This window comes from Wasmannia auropunctata, unplaced genomic scaffold, assembly GCF_000956235.1.
Source record: "Wasmannia auropunctata unplaced genomic scaffold, wasmannia.A_1.0 LD336076.1, whole genome shotgun sequence".
In the NCBI taxonomy this organism is placed as follows: domain Eukaryota; kingdom Metazoa; phylum Arthropoda; class Insecta; order Hymenoptera; family Formicidae; genus Wasmannia; species Wasmannia auropunctata.
Window position 1 is genome coordinate 7020093 of NW_012026814.1, and position 15625 is coordinate 7035717.

General features: G+C 42.6%; 1 protein-coding gene across 1 annotated transcript in view; it reads right to left on the bottom strand.

Annotated features, from left to right (window-relative positions):
• Positions 1 to 15625, bottom strand: part of LOC105449427 (probable G-protein coupled receptor Mth-like 1) — a 129611-nt gene that overhangs the window by 27015 nt on the left and 86971 nt on the right. The window contains exon 5 of the mRNA XM_011688657.1: positions 994 to 1178. Within this exon, the coding sequence (XP_011686959.1) occupies positions 994 to 1178 (185 nt within the window). The remainder of the gene's footprint in view (positions 1 to 993; positions 1179 to 15625) is intronic.

Consider the following 15625-nt stretch of genomic DNA (forward strand, 5'->3'; position numbering starts at 1 on the left):
CCGAGCTTGATAAATCGGCTGATAAGCGATCTCGTATATAATATCTTGCTGCGTGATTAATATCGACTTTAATTGCAGCAAGGAGAAATAAATTAATTCACAAAGATGAGGCACATTCCGCCGTTGATATTAATCGCCAAGCGAATGATCGATTATTCGGCTTGCGAGTGGTTGAATCATTTATTGGTAACGAGGATGGTAAAGGCTTCCCCGTAGCGCGGAGCCAGCCTGAAGGGAAACGAATGTATCGCAGTTATTAATTATCGCAGACGTGGTTGTAAATAATTCCCATTGGGCCGGTCGATCGTTCTGAATTGCAAGAATCGAGCGCATTTCGGTAGTACATAATAATGCATTATCGTAGACACGGTATCGTCGAAAGGGAGTCTGAATTATAGTCGTTACCAAGTTTAATTAGAGCAATGATCTAGCTCGAACTATCGTCCGACAAGCAATTCGTCCCCAATTGCATCATTACGCTAGCCGTGTAACAAACACATCGCTTTATTTAATCGAGACGTGCGCTAGTTTGTATGTCTACATATATCGACCGTCTGTTTCATGTCGCGTTGCTAACGACGAGACTTCAGTCACGAAATATGAGCTCCTTGACAGAGAAAACTAATATCCTTTGTTAGAAATAAATCTATTCCTCTTACTTTGACTTTATACTTAACTAACAGCCTTCTCGTCTGCTACCGTATTTTCACTAAAATCAGTATCAAATCTTGGACTCGGTCGTTATTTCAAAAATCAAGTTACTAATGTGCTGTCTACTTTAGAGCTCGTCTCGATATTTTTTTCCTTAAAATAATCGGGTTGCCCTTATAGTAGACCCTTATTATTTCAGGAGATGCAAATTTGACGGGATCTGATAATACGTCGGGAGCGAGAGCCAGAAGGGCAACGGTGGTTGGGAGAAAGTTCACGCGTATCCATAAGATAGTTCACGCAGAAGTGACGAGGGGCTGCGGACGCGAGGTAAGAACTTACCATAGAACCAACACTGCCTCTCGCCGAAGCGGGGCCTCAGAAATGTGTACTGCGGCTGAGGCGGTAGATGATCCAGGAGCGCGGCCAGACCGGCGACGAGGAAGGGCCCACCCCAGGCGTAGCAGGCGTAGACTCTGAGCCTGAGGGTCTCTTGACCTTTCTCCAAACTCACTGGTCGCAAATCCCTGAAAGCGAAAAGCGAGGGCTCAGTCAACGAACAGCGTGGCGATTGTGAAGAAAATGCACGGCATTGTGAGAAACGCAGGGAAATAAAATATCCGAGGCATAGCCACGGGTATCCGCTCCTTCTCTATCCCGCGTTCTCTCTCGATTACAACGGATGAATGGGAAACGAAAAACCCATTCAAGAACGCGTCCTTTTTTCTCCTGACCGTGACATAGAATAATAGCCTCGGAAATAATTATTTCTATCGTATAAGGAAGTAGCAGATATGGCACAGGCAATGTAATAAAACAATAGAAATACTATATAGATTATCGATCGATCTTTTGGTTATTAAAACGAAACTGCATGAGAATTCGGCACGTTTGCTCGTAACGTACTAAATCGCAAAGCTTTGTCATTGTCCGGCTAGTTTAATGTCGCCATAATGACACTCGTGGCAGGGAGATGAACGTTGGGGCTTAACACGTGAGGGGTTGTTACTCGTAAATCGCACCCTAACGCAAATGTCGACTATCGCAAAGAGAAGTTAACAGTAGCGAAAAAGTGAATACAAGAAGGAAAGATAATATAGAATATTCTAATAGAGTTATAAATTATTCCTGTTAAACTTAACATAAATAAAGAATAACGATTCACACGCAGATAAACTTTTAATAAATTGTTATCTGTTTGAAAACCGAGATCGTACTGCAATGAGATACAAAACAATTTATCGGTACGAAGCAAACCTTTAATTAAATTGCTTACAATTATCTCATAAAATTATAATTAGTACATTTTTATTAAAAATACACATGTATTCATCGAAAGACGAATAAATATGTATCGTATCTTGTATGCAGTACCTATATTGCAAAGATTTAGAAAATGTATATCCCGATATTTTCATTCTTGCGGAAATATATGGCGCTTTTCTGCAATGAACTCATTTTATAATGTACCCTCTTGTTAGCGCAATTCTTTTAATGTAGGTAATTTTATATAATTCGCGCGATTCATGTAGAGAATAAAAATACACTGACATTAGTGAAAGCTTTCTAACTAGTGACATGAGTTGGTGCAGACAGACATTTTCATTTAAATATTCTCTTTGTATATTCGCTCTCTGAATCAACCCATTATATAAATTTTTACTGAAGTTAATCCGAACATACATTCATTAAAATACATATAGAGGGGGAGAAAAGAGAAAGAGAGAAGGGTGCATTGCAATGAGCGTGTTGTGGAAGGTAAAAATTTAAACAATTTTTGGGAACTCTCGGTCGCGTTTTTGCACGTCAGATAATTCCGCAGTTCATAAATAATGAAGTGCCTGGCGTGCGCGCTATAATCAACGTTACATGTTATTAGGTTTTATATTTATTTACATTTATCAAATGTGCATTGTTGCTAGCGCGTAACATTAAATAATAGAGTTTGTAATTATACATGAAAAAATATAATAATTTCAACTAGCGCTGTAAATATTAATGGGAGATCCGAATGCGCAATTTATAATTATAGTGCTTTATTATGCTCGCGACACACGTTTTTCTCCCGAAAATACATTATAGATGAAAAATTTACACGTGTCTCTCGGGTATGCTCATTCTACATCTACAAAATCTTCGATCAACTCAAATTAAGCTTTTCTCAATTAAAAATTTTGCACTGATTTTAAAGCACAAGCGATTACGTCAACAGAAGCTTAACTTGAGATTTAATTACAGAAGCTGTTTAATATCGAAAGGTAAACGGCGAAAAGACGTAGCATCCATTTAAGTTTTCGCGAAGAAAAATCCACTGAGATGCAGCTTCGTGAGAGCGACGATAGTTCTCGCGGATACCTCCCTTGATTAAGTTACACAAAGCACCTGTCGGGCAACTATCTCGGAAGTTTGCTTCACTCGGCGTTCTCTTCCAGGACGCGTTCCGGCGCGGTGAAGATGTCCGGGACGCACGGGAGATCTAGCGCATTCCGCCCGAGAACGAGAGAGGAATGGCGAATGGATGGGCGCGAGTGGATGTCTCAAGATACTAATTTCGTGGTACCTACGCCTCATTTCCGGCACCGCTAATTAGGCGTCGCCACTGCCAGCATGCATCGTGTTTCTCCTCCCTCGGTCTCTTTTTCGTTCCGTCTTTCTCTCTCTCTCTCTCTCTTGTCTTCTTCCTCGTCTATACCTCGAGCGCAAAAGAAGAGAGCAGCCGCCGGGAGAATCGAAGAGACGGAAAAGAGAGATGGTGGGACGTTCGTGCGCGGGCGGTCCGCGACGTCTCGCTTCGACGGCGGCACGGCATGGCGGCGCCACGATAATTTTCCACCCTGACCTCGCTTCCTGGTGGAGATCCAGCCAGAGAGACATTCTGTGCCCCGGGCATGGGATCGGACATTAATTAAGTGTCGTCGCGGAAAATCAGCAGGCACTTGCCGTTCGCGGCACGCGAAGGTGCGCACGTCGTGCGCGCGACGATAGCTCGACGGTGCTGAATCGAGCGTAAATGAATCTCTTATCTGCGAGGACGCAGTTATGTGAACAACAGCAGCGATGTTCATTTCCCGCGACGTACGAAGAGACGATCGCGTCCGTGCAATTTTTTTCTCCAATTTTGATTGATCGCGCGAGCACGAAGATCAGTCTCCATGTGCGGAAATACGAGCTACTTTTGCAATACAATAACGAATCCCTCACAATCAGGGGAGAGAGAAGCCTCATTTAAACGGAAAACGCGCGTCGTACTTTCAGAGACGCGCAATTGCGTAACTGTGTCTCGTGCTTGACTGGTGAAAGAGTTCCGGGATGCATATGCGAAGGTTGCAAAGCCGAGATAACGAAGTCGGTTATTAAATAGACGTCAAGTGGCCATTGTTAATCTTTTGATCCTCCGTAACAACTATTGTGGACGCCACACGGAGAGGATCTTGTTATCTCTTTTCCTTTGGAATATATTACCTGCTCCTCGGTAAGCGGACGACGGAAGCGGACGACAGCCGAAATATAATAACATTTCTCCGTGCAGGTTATTATGCCGTAAACGTCCGCGTATTGCGGGCCACGTATTCAAGATTTATTTTAAAATGACGCTCAAGTTTCACGATATCCGCAAGAAATAGTAACTCGAAAGACATATACGACTAATAGCGTAGCCACATAAATCTCGAGCACGCTGTCGTAAATCTAACGTCTACAACGCGAATTTCTTCTCTTCCCTGCGCGGAACGCTAGAGTTTATGACGCTTTGATCTTTTTTTTTCTTTCGTTTTTCAAACAATTCGATAGACAAATCGCCGTCGAGAGGACGATATTAAAAGCACGGGGAATCGAAATATTTATTGATTCATAAACAAGGCGGTTTGTCGACGAGTAGAGCACTTCGTTAGAATCTTCGCGGCGCGACTCCGTGTGTTCAAAGCTCATATTTTATACCACTCCCCCGCGCTATCTTTCCGGAGGACTTTAAACGGCGCGGACGTAACGTCGGCGCGCCGTCTCGTTGGTCGTAGAAGGTAAGAGCTCTATATTTATCTCTCCGATATGGTAATTATACGGACGGCAATTAGCGGCGGTGTCGGCCGTTAGAGCGCCAAACTCGGCGGAGAGCACCGTCTCGCGGAGAATAACGTATAACGGGGAGTGCTCGTTACGTAGAAACAAGATGGACACAGAGATATTATTTATTACGCCGACGTTCTCAACATTAGAAAACAGTCCCGCGGTTTTGCGCGCTAAGCGCGCGTTTTATTAAAGTAAGTGTTTGTTAAAGTGCGAATTAGATTACGCTAAGAAGATAGCATTTAATTGTCGCAGAATTTCTGTAGAACATTCTCCCTCAATTGTTGCGTTAAATTGCCAGCAGTGTACGTATATAAATTACATCGTAAGATAACATTAACCTGTTACGCGTGCAGCGACTTTGGATTTTTAAATAAATTTGAAAAATTTTTCATTACAATTTTTCGGATCTTTAGGTATAAAATCTAAAAATATTTCGAGCCTTATCTGCGTACGAAGCCTTCAACGCGCTCGAGTAATTTGCATCACCGCGCTCGCGTGACTTCTATCCGCGTTCGCGCGCGAATCCTGTCACAAGTGCAGCAGGATTACGCTAGAAACTTCTCCAGAGCGCATCAAAAATGATTATCGACAACGCCCTTGGGAACGTCTCCCGAGCATCCCTAAATTCCTTCGAAAAACGATAGCGGCGGAACGAACTTTGTCATTCGAGACGTATGGAAAGTAAGTTTACACTTTATTGAAAAGTTTCGAGGGCTCTCAAGTGCGCGGAAACTTCTCGTCGAGACGCGAAAATGTTCAACTCGACGGGCTCCTTCACCCTTCATTCATCGTCGATCGGTGACATCTATCCTTTGTTCCCTCCCCTCTCCTCATTGTCCTCAGCCTGTTTACGCGTTCTAGTGAATCTAAATCTGAATCTGAATCGATCGATCTCTCCTCCTACGTAAATATTTATCTATCTATTTATCACAGTCTCCCGCACGGGAGATGCCAGCGGCATCTTATTCTAGCACAGATCGAGAAACGATACGGTCTAATAGACTATAAATTACAACGGCTTATGGGAATTACCCAATGAGTAATTCATGCAAATCTATGCGAATTCTCGATAAACCTATCTGATCTATATCTGGGTCGCATTACAACAGATTACTTTACCGATATAAATTTTACATATTGCGTGTATATGCAATTCAATGCAAACAATTAATTGAGAGCAACGTCCTTCCCTCTGCAGAAATTCCGTAGCAATTAAACGTTATCCTCGTATCGCAATCTCTAATTAATTAGAGATAACGATAGGTAACTACTTGTAATTTCTTGATTACGGTATTGCCGTAATTACGCCACCATTTGCGTAATTAAGGTTTTCTCGCGAAGAATATCACGCGAGCGTTTACGGCTCATCTAATTTCCGCGAGCAATCGAAGATTATGGACACCTTGTGTTGATTAACGTCGCCTTGCTTCTGATCTCAACCGCGTGAGGTACGTGCGAAACGGTATTAGGTCGATTAGGACGGGTAAGAGAACGAGGCTTTGAGAATGCGACCTTAATTAACGATAATCGACGAATATGACAATTACGAAACACTGCCTCTCATGCGCGAATATACTGCCGCCTACGTGTCGGATCGACATACTATAGATCGCTGCGAGACCGCAATTCTCGCGTCGAAGGTGCGAATACTCGTTGCGTGAAACACAACGCGCGTCTCCCCCCCCCCCTTTGTGGTGGTTTGATTTTGGGATAATCAATATCACGCATCCGGAATTAGATAACGATTATGTCGGCGGAAAGGAAGGAGACGATAGGGGATTTACTATTGTCACCGTGAAACACACTCGGATGCACATCTCTTCGTCCTTACTCCCTTTGCTTCCTAGCTATCGCTATTTATTCGCCCGTGAATGCCATCCCGTTACCAAGTCGCGAATGGTAAGCGAGAGAAGCGAGAAGGTACCGAGAATTCACGCAAGAGAAAAAAGGGCTGCGAGATGAAATTCCTTATATTCTTAAATATAGATATACATCGTCTGATGAATAAATTCCACGCGGATGGATCGCTAAAAGAATCCGTCCAACAAGATGATAATAATAATAATAATCATAGTCATTGATTATCCGATAATAAAGAATCTAAGGACGTTTCATGGCATTGTATGTTAATGTCGTGTATTGTCAGTCGTTCAATTAATTTGCCATTCACAAGTCGTGAATAACAGCTTATTATAATGCTATTCTCGTAATTCTAAGATTGTAAATTTTGCAGCATTCTTTATACTTACATGCGCATCACTGTTACGGTGTATGTACATACATACACCGTAAAAAAAAATATAAAGGAATTTCTCTGAGCCTTCTTCACGTTGTAATGTTCGGAGCGACGACGTGGCCGAATCGAAGCTGGCAGCGTTCGATCGTACGCTCTGTATCGCAGCATCACGGAATGGCGGTGATTATCGGAGAGTATCACGTGTCGTTACTACTTATCGCGTGCGGCACGAACAGCGAACTTTCTTGCTTGGCAAGAAGCGGCCTTAGGCACTTTTTCCGTTCTCTTTCGCGTTCGTTCTCTCTCGCACCGCCGCGAATCAATCGGCGACAGCCCGGGATACAAGAAGAGGGCGTGCCGAGGCCTATTTCGCGATCGCGGCAGCTTCGACTTCCGTGAGACACGAAGAATCGCGGAATCGCCGCTACAAGCCGCTACGCGAAGTGGGTGGAGGTACGGAGAGAAGTATCAGGAAACGCTAGACGGGACGCGGGAACATGACGCGTGTAATCGAGCCCTCGAATCGCCTGTTGCAACGAACGTTCGAATTGCAGCCTTCGTGCATTTTAAAGGAGATAAACGCGCTGTTAACGTCGCTCGCAAGTTCTGTTCGCCAATTACGTTTGTAAGAGCTGCTTCCGTAAGAAACTCCCGCATCAAATACTACTTGAGTAAACATTTGCGATGAAAACAATCTCGTTCATGAGATTGCGAGCAATAGAATATAAATAGTTGTTAAATGGCGTTATCCTGTTTCTCGATGCTTGACAAAAACAAGTTGCGAAATCTTTTCTGAACGTACGCACGTAGAAATTAACATATATTTGACGCTCTTATAAGAACACGCACATATAGCTTAAAGTTTCAGAATAATAAAAATAATTTTATCGATGTCATAACATAATATGAAATCTCGAATAACGATCCAAGATTAATTTTATACATAGAAAAATTCGTTTGATACATTTATGATCGTCTAGACTTGACTGGTATTTCAAGATGATTCTGATTGTCGTCCCTTTCACTTGTAAGGATTACATTCTTTTAGATATGTTCTAACGATATCTGAAGCGTACGTACCCGAGTGGTATGCGTCCTTGGCATAACTAGTTCGAGAGGAATGCCATTGCATAATCAAAGCGTTGCAGAAGACAAGACAGGAAGTCTGATCTCTTCGCTGGTCTCCCTACTTTCGATGTGTATCACAAACGAAGATAGGGGAAAGATGATACACGCGGCCTTGGCAGACGTAGCTGCATGGAGAGAGAAAGATAGCGCGTGGGATATTTTAAAAATAAAAATCCCGCGTGGAATTCGTAAAACTATCCGGTGTGTAGCCACTCGATCAAACGACAAATCGGTTGAAGCGCGTATATTTTTATCGTCCACGTAAAAACGACGTGGATTTAGAAATCCCAGGAATGTGCCGTTTACATTGTTTATAATAATAGACCGTCCTGCTGCGTGTACCTCGATTTAACTAAAAATACCATTTATAAAATTGATCTTTTTTATCTCTTCAAAATACGTATACATAAGACGCAAAAAATAATTTTATTATACATATATATATGTATGATACAATACATTTACGATATAAAAACAATTTTTTTTTAAAATTTATATAATTTGTATCACATTGCTCATTTAAATTTTAGGAAAATCAATGTCTGAAATTTTAACAAAATAAAAATTAACTTCTATGGTTGAAGTATATGGAAGTACATTAAAGAGAGAAAAAGAGCTATTCTAAATAAAAAAAAAGATAAAATAGCTTTTTTTATTTTACAGCTTTTGCAGTGCATGTGGCAAGGTGCTTAGCATTTTAGCTTCCCGGGAGCTATTGCAGAACATATGCTACCTTCTCATCGTTGAAAGTATAGATAGCCATCGGAAGAAAGAGACTGTTTGATATGCCGCGGTATTATGAAAGAAAGGTAGGAGGCAATTCCGCACTCGATATGCGGATTTCATACGCGAGCAAATCGAGGGGGAAGCCGCAAGGGGGTGGCACGTTGTCTACGAGGCAACTTGAGAAGTCGTTCCGACGATAGTCACGGGAAGTTGTCAGGTGTTTGTTGACGTGGGGGTAACCGAGGAAAACGACGAAGACGAGGAGGCGTGAGCGAGGGAGAGCGAGGGGGCGCCGAGAGGAAGGCATACAGCGGGGGTGGTAAAGTCGCTAATGGAGGAAAAACAGGAGGGACCAGAAGGAAAACAAACACCGGGAGTTACCGGAGCGACAGTCTCCCCTGCCACGACCGGCGGCGGCGCGGCGGTCGTCCCGTTGCTAGAGCGTTGACGTCCGAAAAACAGGGAATTGAGCCATCTTATGTATCGCCACATGCGGTATACGCTCAAGCCACTCCCGCATAAGATGGATTGTCAATATTGTAATGCCCGTCGAAAATATTATTTCAGTACATCAGTGAATTACAGTCTCGTCCACTTTTGTGCGATATCGCGCTATCGTGATGTACACCCATAAAAGAGTTTTTATATATTCTTCTTTTGAAAGTTCTTCTTTTAAAAAAACTTGTATAAATTTTCCCCTTTATGGGAATTTGAAAAAGTTGAAACTACGTCATTTAAATTTAACTGCAGTATTTAAGAATTAGATTACAGTTCATTTTCATAATAACTCTACTTTCGAGACGCTTTAAAGTAAATCGAGCCAACAAAAATAACTCTCGATTACAGATCTATTATTAATTTTAATTCGATTTTCTTTTAAGAACTGTAGTGAAATTCGTTAACTCACTATTATTATATCTTGATGGATTACTGACCGTTATAGATTTTCTACCGATCCACCTAAGATGTATGATATCGAAGATAGACTTTGCGGCGCTATCGAAGCTCTCTTGTCCATTTAGCAAGCGGATAGAGAGGAGCGCACTCGGGGCTTCGGGGGGGAAGGAAATGAAAGACATAGCTCATCGTGGTCTCTCGATTCGAGCAGCTGGTTTGCGGGAGCGGGGAATCCCGAAACGTCATCCCGCGTTATACGCGGGACGAGGGTGAGAATTTATGCGGTGTCATTCTCTCGTCTCGGGGCCCGCGCCCGAAACATCGATCTTCGAGAACAACGGCTTCCCTTTCTCTTATCGGAGATGCAAAATCGTTCGGGGCAACCGGCATATAGCTCTATACGTATAATGCCGGAGCGCGGGATCGCGAATTTACGACCGCCGCGCTTTTTACGACTCGAAATTCACGGCCGTCGAGTGCATCGTTCGCCTCTCTCTCACGATAGATAATGTTTAGCACGATTCATGAGATTTGGCTAACACTAATTCATGTAGTATGTACAGACAATTTACATATTATAATTAAGGATCTTTAGTGATTTAAGGAATTTACCTAAAAGAGCCTATATAATTGTATATAGAATTTAATACATTTGTTGTACAAATTTAATTATTCCTTGTCAATTTATTAACTTTACTTTAAAAATTTATTTTAGATTATACTTTTACGTTTTCCTTGTCTTAAAAAAATACAAGATATTAAATCTGTAATTTCCTCCAAAATGTTTATTACGCGCCTTTTTTTTAGCGAGCACCCTACTTAATTTTTATTTATATAAAATGAGAGTTATTCACAACTAAATAACTAGTTATCACGTAAAAAATTTGAACACGAAACAGACCCTAAGTCTTATCGTAACGCCCTTCGTTATCCCTGCGTGTCTGGTAATGACACGCAACACAGACAGTTCCTGTGTAACCCTGAACTTGGCCATGTGTTCAGTAAGGCACAAAATATCTCCCTGTTATTCTCTGTCTAGACTTGTAATTTTCTCCTTATATTTTACTGCACTTTTCATTCTAATATTCTGTTTCCTTAATTTTACAATTATTTTTCTGTAACGCACTCTTCCGTGACTCTTGCAACGATTCGGTAGCCACTAATAGTATAATACCGACTATGCTTTTTCCGTGTTTCCCTTTAATCTTGTCCCGCGTGTCGACTGACAGAAGCAGAGCGAAAGGGCGGAAGGAAGCGTGAGAAAAGGCAGCGAACGAAGCGAGGAAGGACGGAAGGAAGGAAGGAAGGACGAAAGGAAGGAAACAGATAGAGGATGCACTGTAGGGCACGGCTGATTGTTCGGTGGTTCCACGAGTGGTTATCTGCAAATGAAGGGCCGCAAATACGGAACAGTAGAGTGTGCGGGGGCAGCCGGGAGAAGTGGCGGACGCGTCGGAGTTTATGGCGAGCGAAAGGAGGACGGTAGGGGGTTGAAAGAGAAAGAGCGAGAGGGAGGGAAAGAGAAAGGGAGAAGATTGAACGATCAACCGAGAAGGGCGACACGAAACGGCAGCGATAGTTTGTTCGCGTATAATTCAATCACAGCCGCGAAATTATTGTCCTAAAACGGTATTCTTTCCGCGGAATTGCCTGTCTAGTGTCTGCTCGCTCTCGAAGGCGGTGCAGTTTTTCCGGATAAGAATTCTATAGCGCAGGTAGCGGAAACTCTTTGTTTTCTCTTTTTCTTTCACCAATTTATCCTGTCGAGTGTACGCCGCGCGCTAATGCTGTGCTAATACTCGTGCGTACCGGTAATATGATGTTTCAAATTTCTAAGCGTAGTTTCTCGATTCTCCGCTTTCGGGCAGAGGGATAATTATTTCACTCTTGTTTAGATTCTGTTACAATGGATTACGGTACAGATTTCACTGGTATTTCATTGAAATGCTTATCATGTTACTTGACTTTTGGATCGTAGACTCATTTGTTAAATTCTGTTTTACGCGATGAATATATGCATATATATATATATATGTATACGGTACAAAGATATATTTTAAAGAAGAAAGAGATCAGAGAATTCTACAATTCTTTAACAATAATATGTGCTACATTAAATCCTCACGTATTTTATTATTATACGTCATATTAAATATTGTAGATCTTCTGTTTTAAGACGATTTTTTTCGTTAAAATGGAAAGAAAAAACGAGGAAATAAAGGAATCGGAAACTTTAACCAGAAAAAGTTTTCGGAACTGCGCGGAGGAATCGGGAAATCGCGCGGATACCAGTGAACAATGGCTCAATAAATCTGACGTCATTCCTGAAGACTCGTGTAAATCCTAATAAATTTCTGCGATACTGGCGACGCGCGACGGATCCTTTATCTACCGGCTGAGAAAGGTTTTCCATCGGTTTTCCGAAAAACGCGCGCGTACGCCAGAATGCCTGTCAGAACGGTGGCGTCCAGACTCGTGATCGATTAGCATGACTAGGCGTTATGGATTTATGTCGTCGACATTCCAGACTCGACGGCGACGATCTTGTCAGCGATGATCGTCAAGGAAAATCGGCTTCCGGCCAATCGACGCGCGCGCGCGCGCGCGTGCGCTCGTGCACGTATGTCGGTTTTGCGGGTTAGGCATGGCAGTCTAATGGCCATTTACATCGACACTATCCGCCGGTGTAAATGGCGGGTCAAAGGATGGGTGTCCGAGTTGAATGGTCCCGCCGGGCGCGCACGGTGCCTCATCAAAGGGCCCCTCCTTCGACATCCAGTCGATCGAGCCACGTCGCTCCTGCGGATTTGCGGTCAGCATCAATGCTGGACCATTTCTCCTGAATTAGACTGATAACTGGTAGAGGCGATCTAATGAAGAATATTTACTGCAATATTTCACACCTCTAGCATAAATATTCATCTGTAAATCTATTCTTTATGATGAATTCGCAACTTTTGTTTAAATATAAGGAAACCGTTTCAATTCTTTTGACAATTAAAAAATTCAAAACATTCAAATTATCTTCGCAAGAATATCTTTTCTTACAATCATAAACGAGATTGCTTTCTAACTGGTATAAACTGCACGTTTCCTCACTTTCTTCCATCTTGCGATGATAAACACAGCGGGAGTATAAAGATATTAATTTATCCGCACGATTATTTTCCATGAATAACGCGTCGCTGTAGTGCAGTTGCAACAGCCGCTTTCGCTTCAGAACAGCCTTGAACTGTTCGCCTGCTCGAAACTGGCAGGAATACTTGATGCAAGGGCGCCGCTTTATCGCAGCCGCGTATTAACGAGCACTTGCCCGTTTCGACTTCCGCTCCGTTGTGCTTCCGTACTCCATCGCCGATGGTAGTGCATGTGGGCGTCTAAGGAAGATCGGGAAGAGTTACGAGCGCGAACGAGAAGGGTGTCGGAGCGGAGTTTATACGATCCGTGTCCGCCGCCGTCGCCGCTACCACCCCACCGTCGCGGACCCTGCAGCTTTACGAGCGATAAAACCAAGGACGGAATCGAGTCGGCTCCCCGCTGCTTTCCTCGCTTTTTGTTGAGCGCATTGCTGCAGCTGCAAATCATCCACCGCGGAACGATGACAGAGAGGCGGAAGTCGCCGAAACGGCGACTTGCCGTTTGCGGTTCCGAAAGTACGCCGCGAGATTGCATTGGAGATTCGTTTAAGTGTCTTCTAGCAAGAAGGCATTTTCATTTGACAGATTCATGGATATTAATCAAGCGCGAGAGGCGTTCTCGACTGGGACGAGCAACCGCAGCGGATGCACGCGATGAAACGAGGATTGTTAAATGGATTTGAGATAAACACGGAGATGAGAAAAGTTTTTCGAAAGTATTTAGTAATACCTCTTTCTCTCTCTCTCTCTCTCTTTCTTTTCAAAATTACAGACATACCAATCAGGCAAAGCCGAGTGAGAGGATGTGGTAATTCGATGCAACGTGCTGCAAGTATTGATTAGCATGAATACAATTCGAACCGCTCCGTAATTTCAAATTGCTCCGTAAGAAATACGTGGAAGAAACGCATTAGCTCAAGTGACTTTCGATAAATGTTGCTGCGATGGTACCGTGTATCGAGCTTCCTAGCCTTTCGTTTTGCATCTCAATCGAGATGCATTCCAGCACCGCGCCATACGGTCACTACGAAAACATTTGGAAGTCAGCGAACCACTAAGAATTTAAATCGCAAATATTAAACGAAATCGGATAAGTGACTGCAAATTACAAATCAATATCGGGTCATGTATAAAATGCTTTTGGTCCATGTGTAACAAAACGATATAAGATATAAGATATTTTTACGGAAACATTAATAGAAACAATAAACAATAAGTTCATATTTACGAAAATAATTAGATGAGATGAAATCTAAATAAGTCTGCAGTTTATTTTCAAATTTGAATAGGAATGAATCCACATTCCGTGATCAAATTCAAAATGCAAACACATGTAATATCTATAGCAAAATACAATTCAATATTAAAACATATATATACACATGTCTAGACCGTACACGGAGAGAATTTTTTTTTTTAATTTATCCTGCAAATCATGTTAATTGTGAGACAATATAGTATTTAGGAAAATTTTACTGTGCACAACAATAAATTTGACAGTAGTAAAATACAGTAAAATTTTCCTAAATACTATATTGTCCCACAATTAATATGATTTGCAGGATAAATTAAAAAAAAAATTCTCTCCGTGTACAAATCTACATCCGTAGATCTATGATCTTCACAGGCTCATAGTGGATTTCGCTCAGAAGTTCAGATGCATTGACGTCCACTTCGGTGGTCCCACGAGCGAAAGGAACGAAGAAGGAAGAACCCCTTCGGAGTCAGATCCGTTTCGCGGTTCGCCTTTACGTGCGGCACGTCCGTCACGCGGAAAGAGATTACGAGCGCACGCTCCTCCGCCTCCGCATTTAGCGGATGCGCAACTTTGGCGGTGCAGTTTGCTCGCCATTAACGAAACGTCGGGCCGGATGAGAAACCGGCGCCGCGTCGCTCCGCGCCGGGACGGGACGGGAATGGGACGGGAATGGGACAAAACGGGATAGGACGGCCGTGTCTGATCGGCGGCCTCCCTTCGGAGTGGAATAATTGCGCGCACCATTAGGCCCGAATCCGGCTTAGGAAGCGACTTCTCCGAGTATCCCCGGCTCCGACGAGGGTGGCCGTCTGAACGCCGCAGCCGTTGAAGACGACGTGGGTACCCGAGGCATCGCGACCGCGGGAATTATTTATCGGAGGAATTATATTCCGCATAAAGCCGCGGGACGCGGCACCACCAAAGCTCTCGGTTACGCATTCATGACGTTCTCGTTATAATCCGACGTACGGATTCGCCCAAGTTCTCCGGGCGGGATACTCCCCCCCCCCCCCCCGAGTGAAACTCTTGAAAATCTTTGTATTCTGAACGGCCTTACTCTGAACAGAGTATCTTTCCGGTATCTTTCTTCCGCTTCAACAGATTTGTGATAGTGCGATCGATTAAAACTCAGCGTTTCTCAACCCAATAATTTTTCTGAACACGTACGGTCGTATGTCGAAAATTTTCATTTTTGCTTACTTAATTAAGAATATAAATTATACTTTTTATTTGCACATATTCAATCTATATTCGATGACGCGGTGACATTTCAATATATTTTTTTCTCCAGTTTCTCTATAATCGTGTAACAAAAATAGTAATAGAAAAACAAATATTTTAAAGATGCGAGAAAATAACGTATATATGTGCGTATATTTATATACAACGGAAAGAACGATTTTGTTGAAAGGTCTAAAAATTTTGCTGAATACACAGATCTGAAAATTAATTCTTGTTGAATCATCAAAAAATTTTGTTGGAATGTTAAAAAATGATAAGCATTGCTATAAAACGTTTTAATATTCT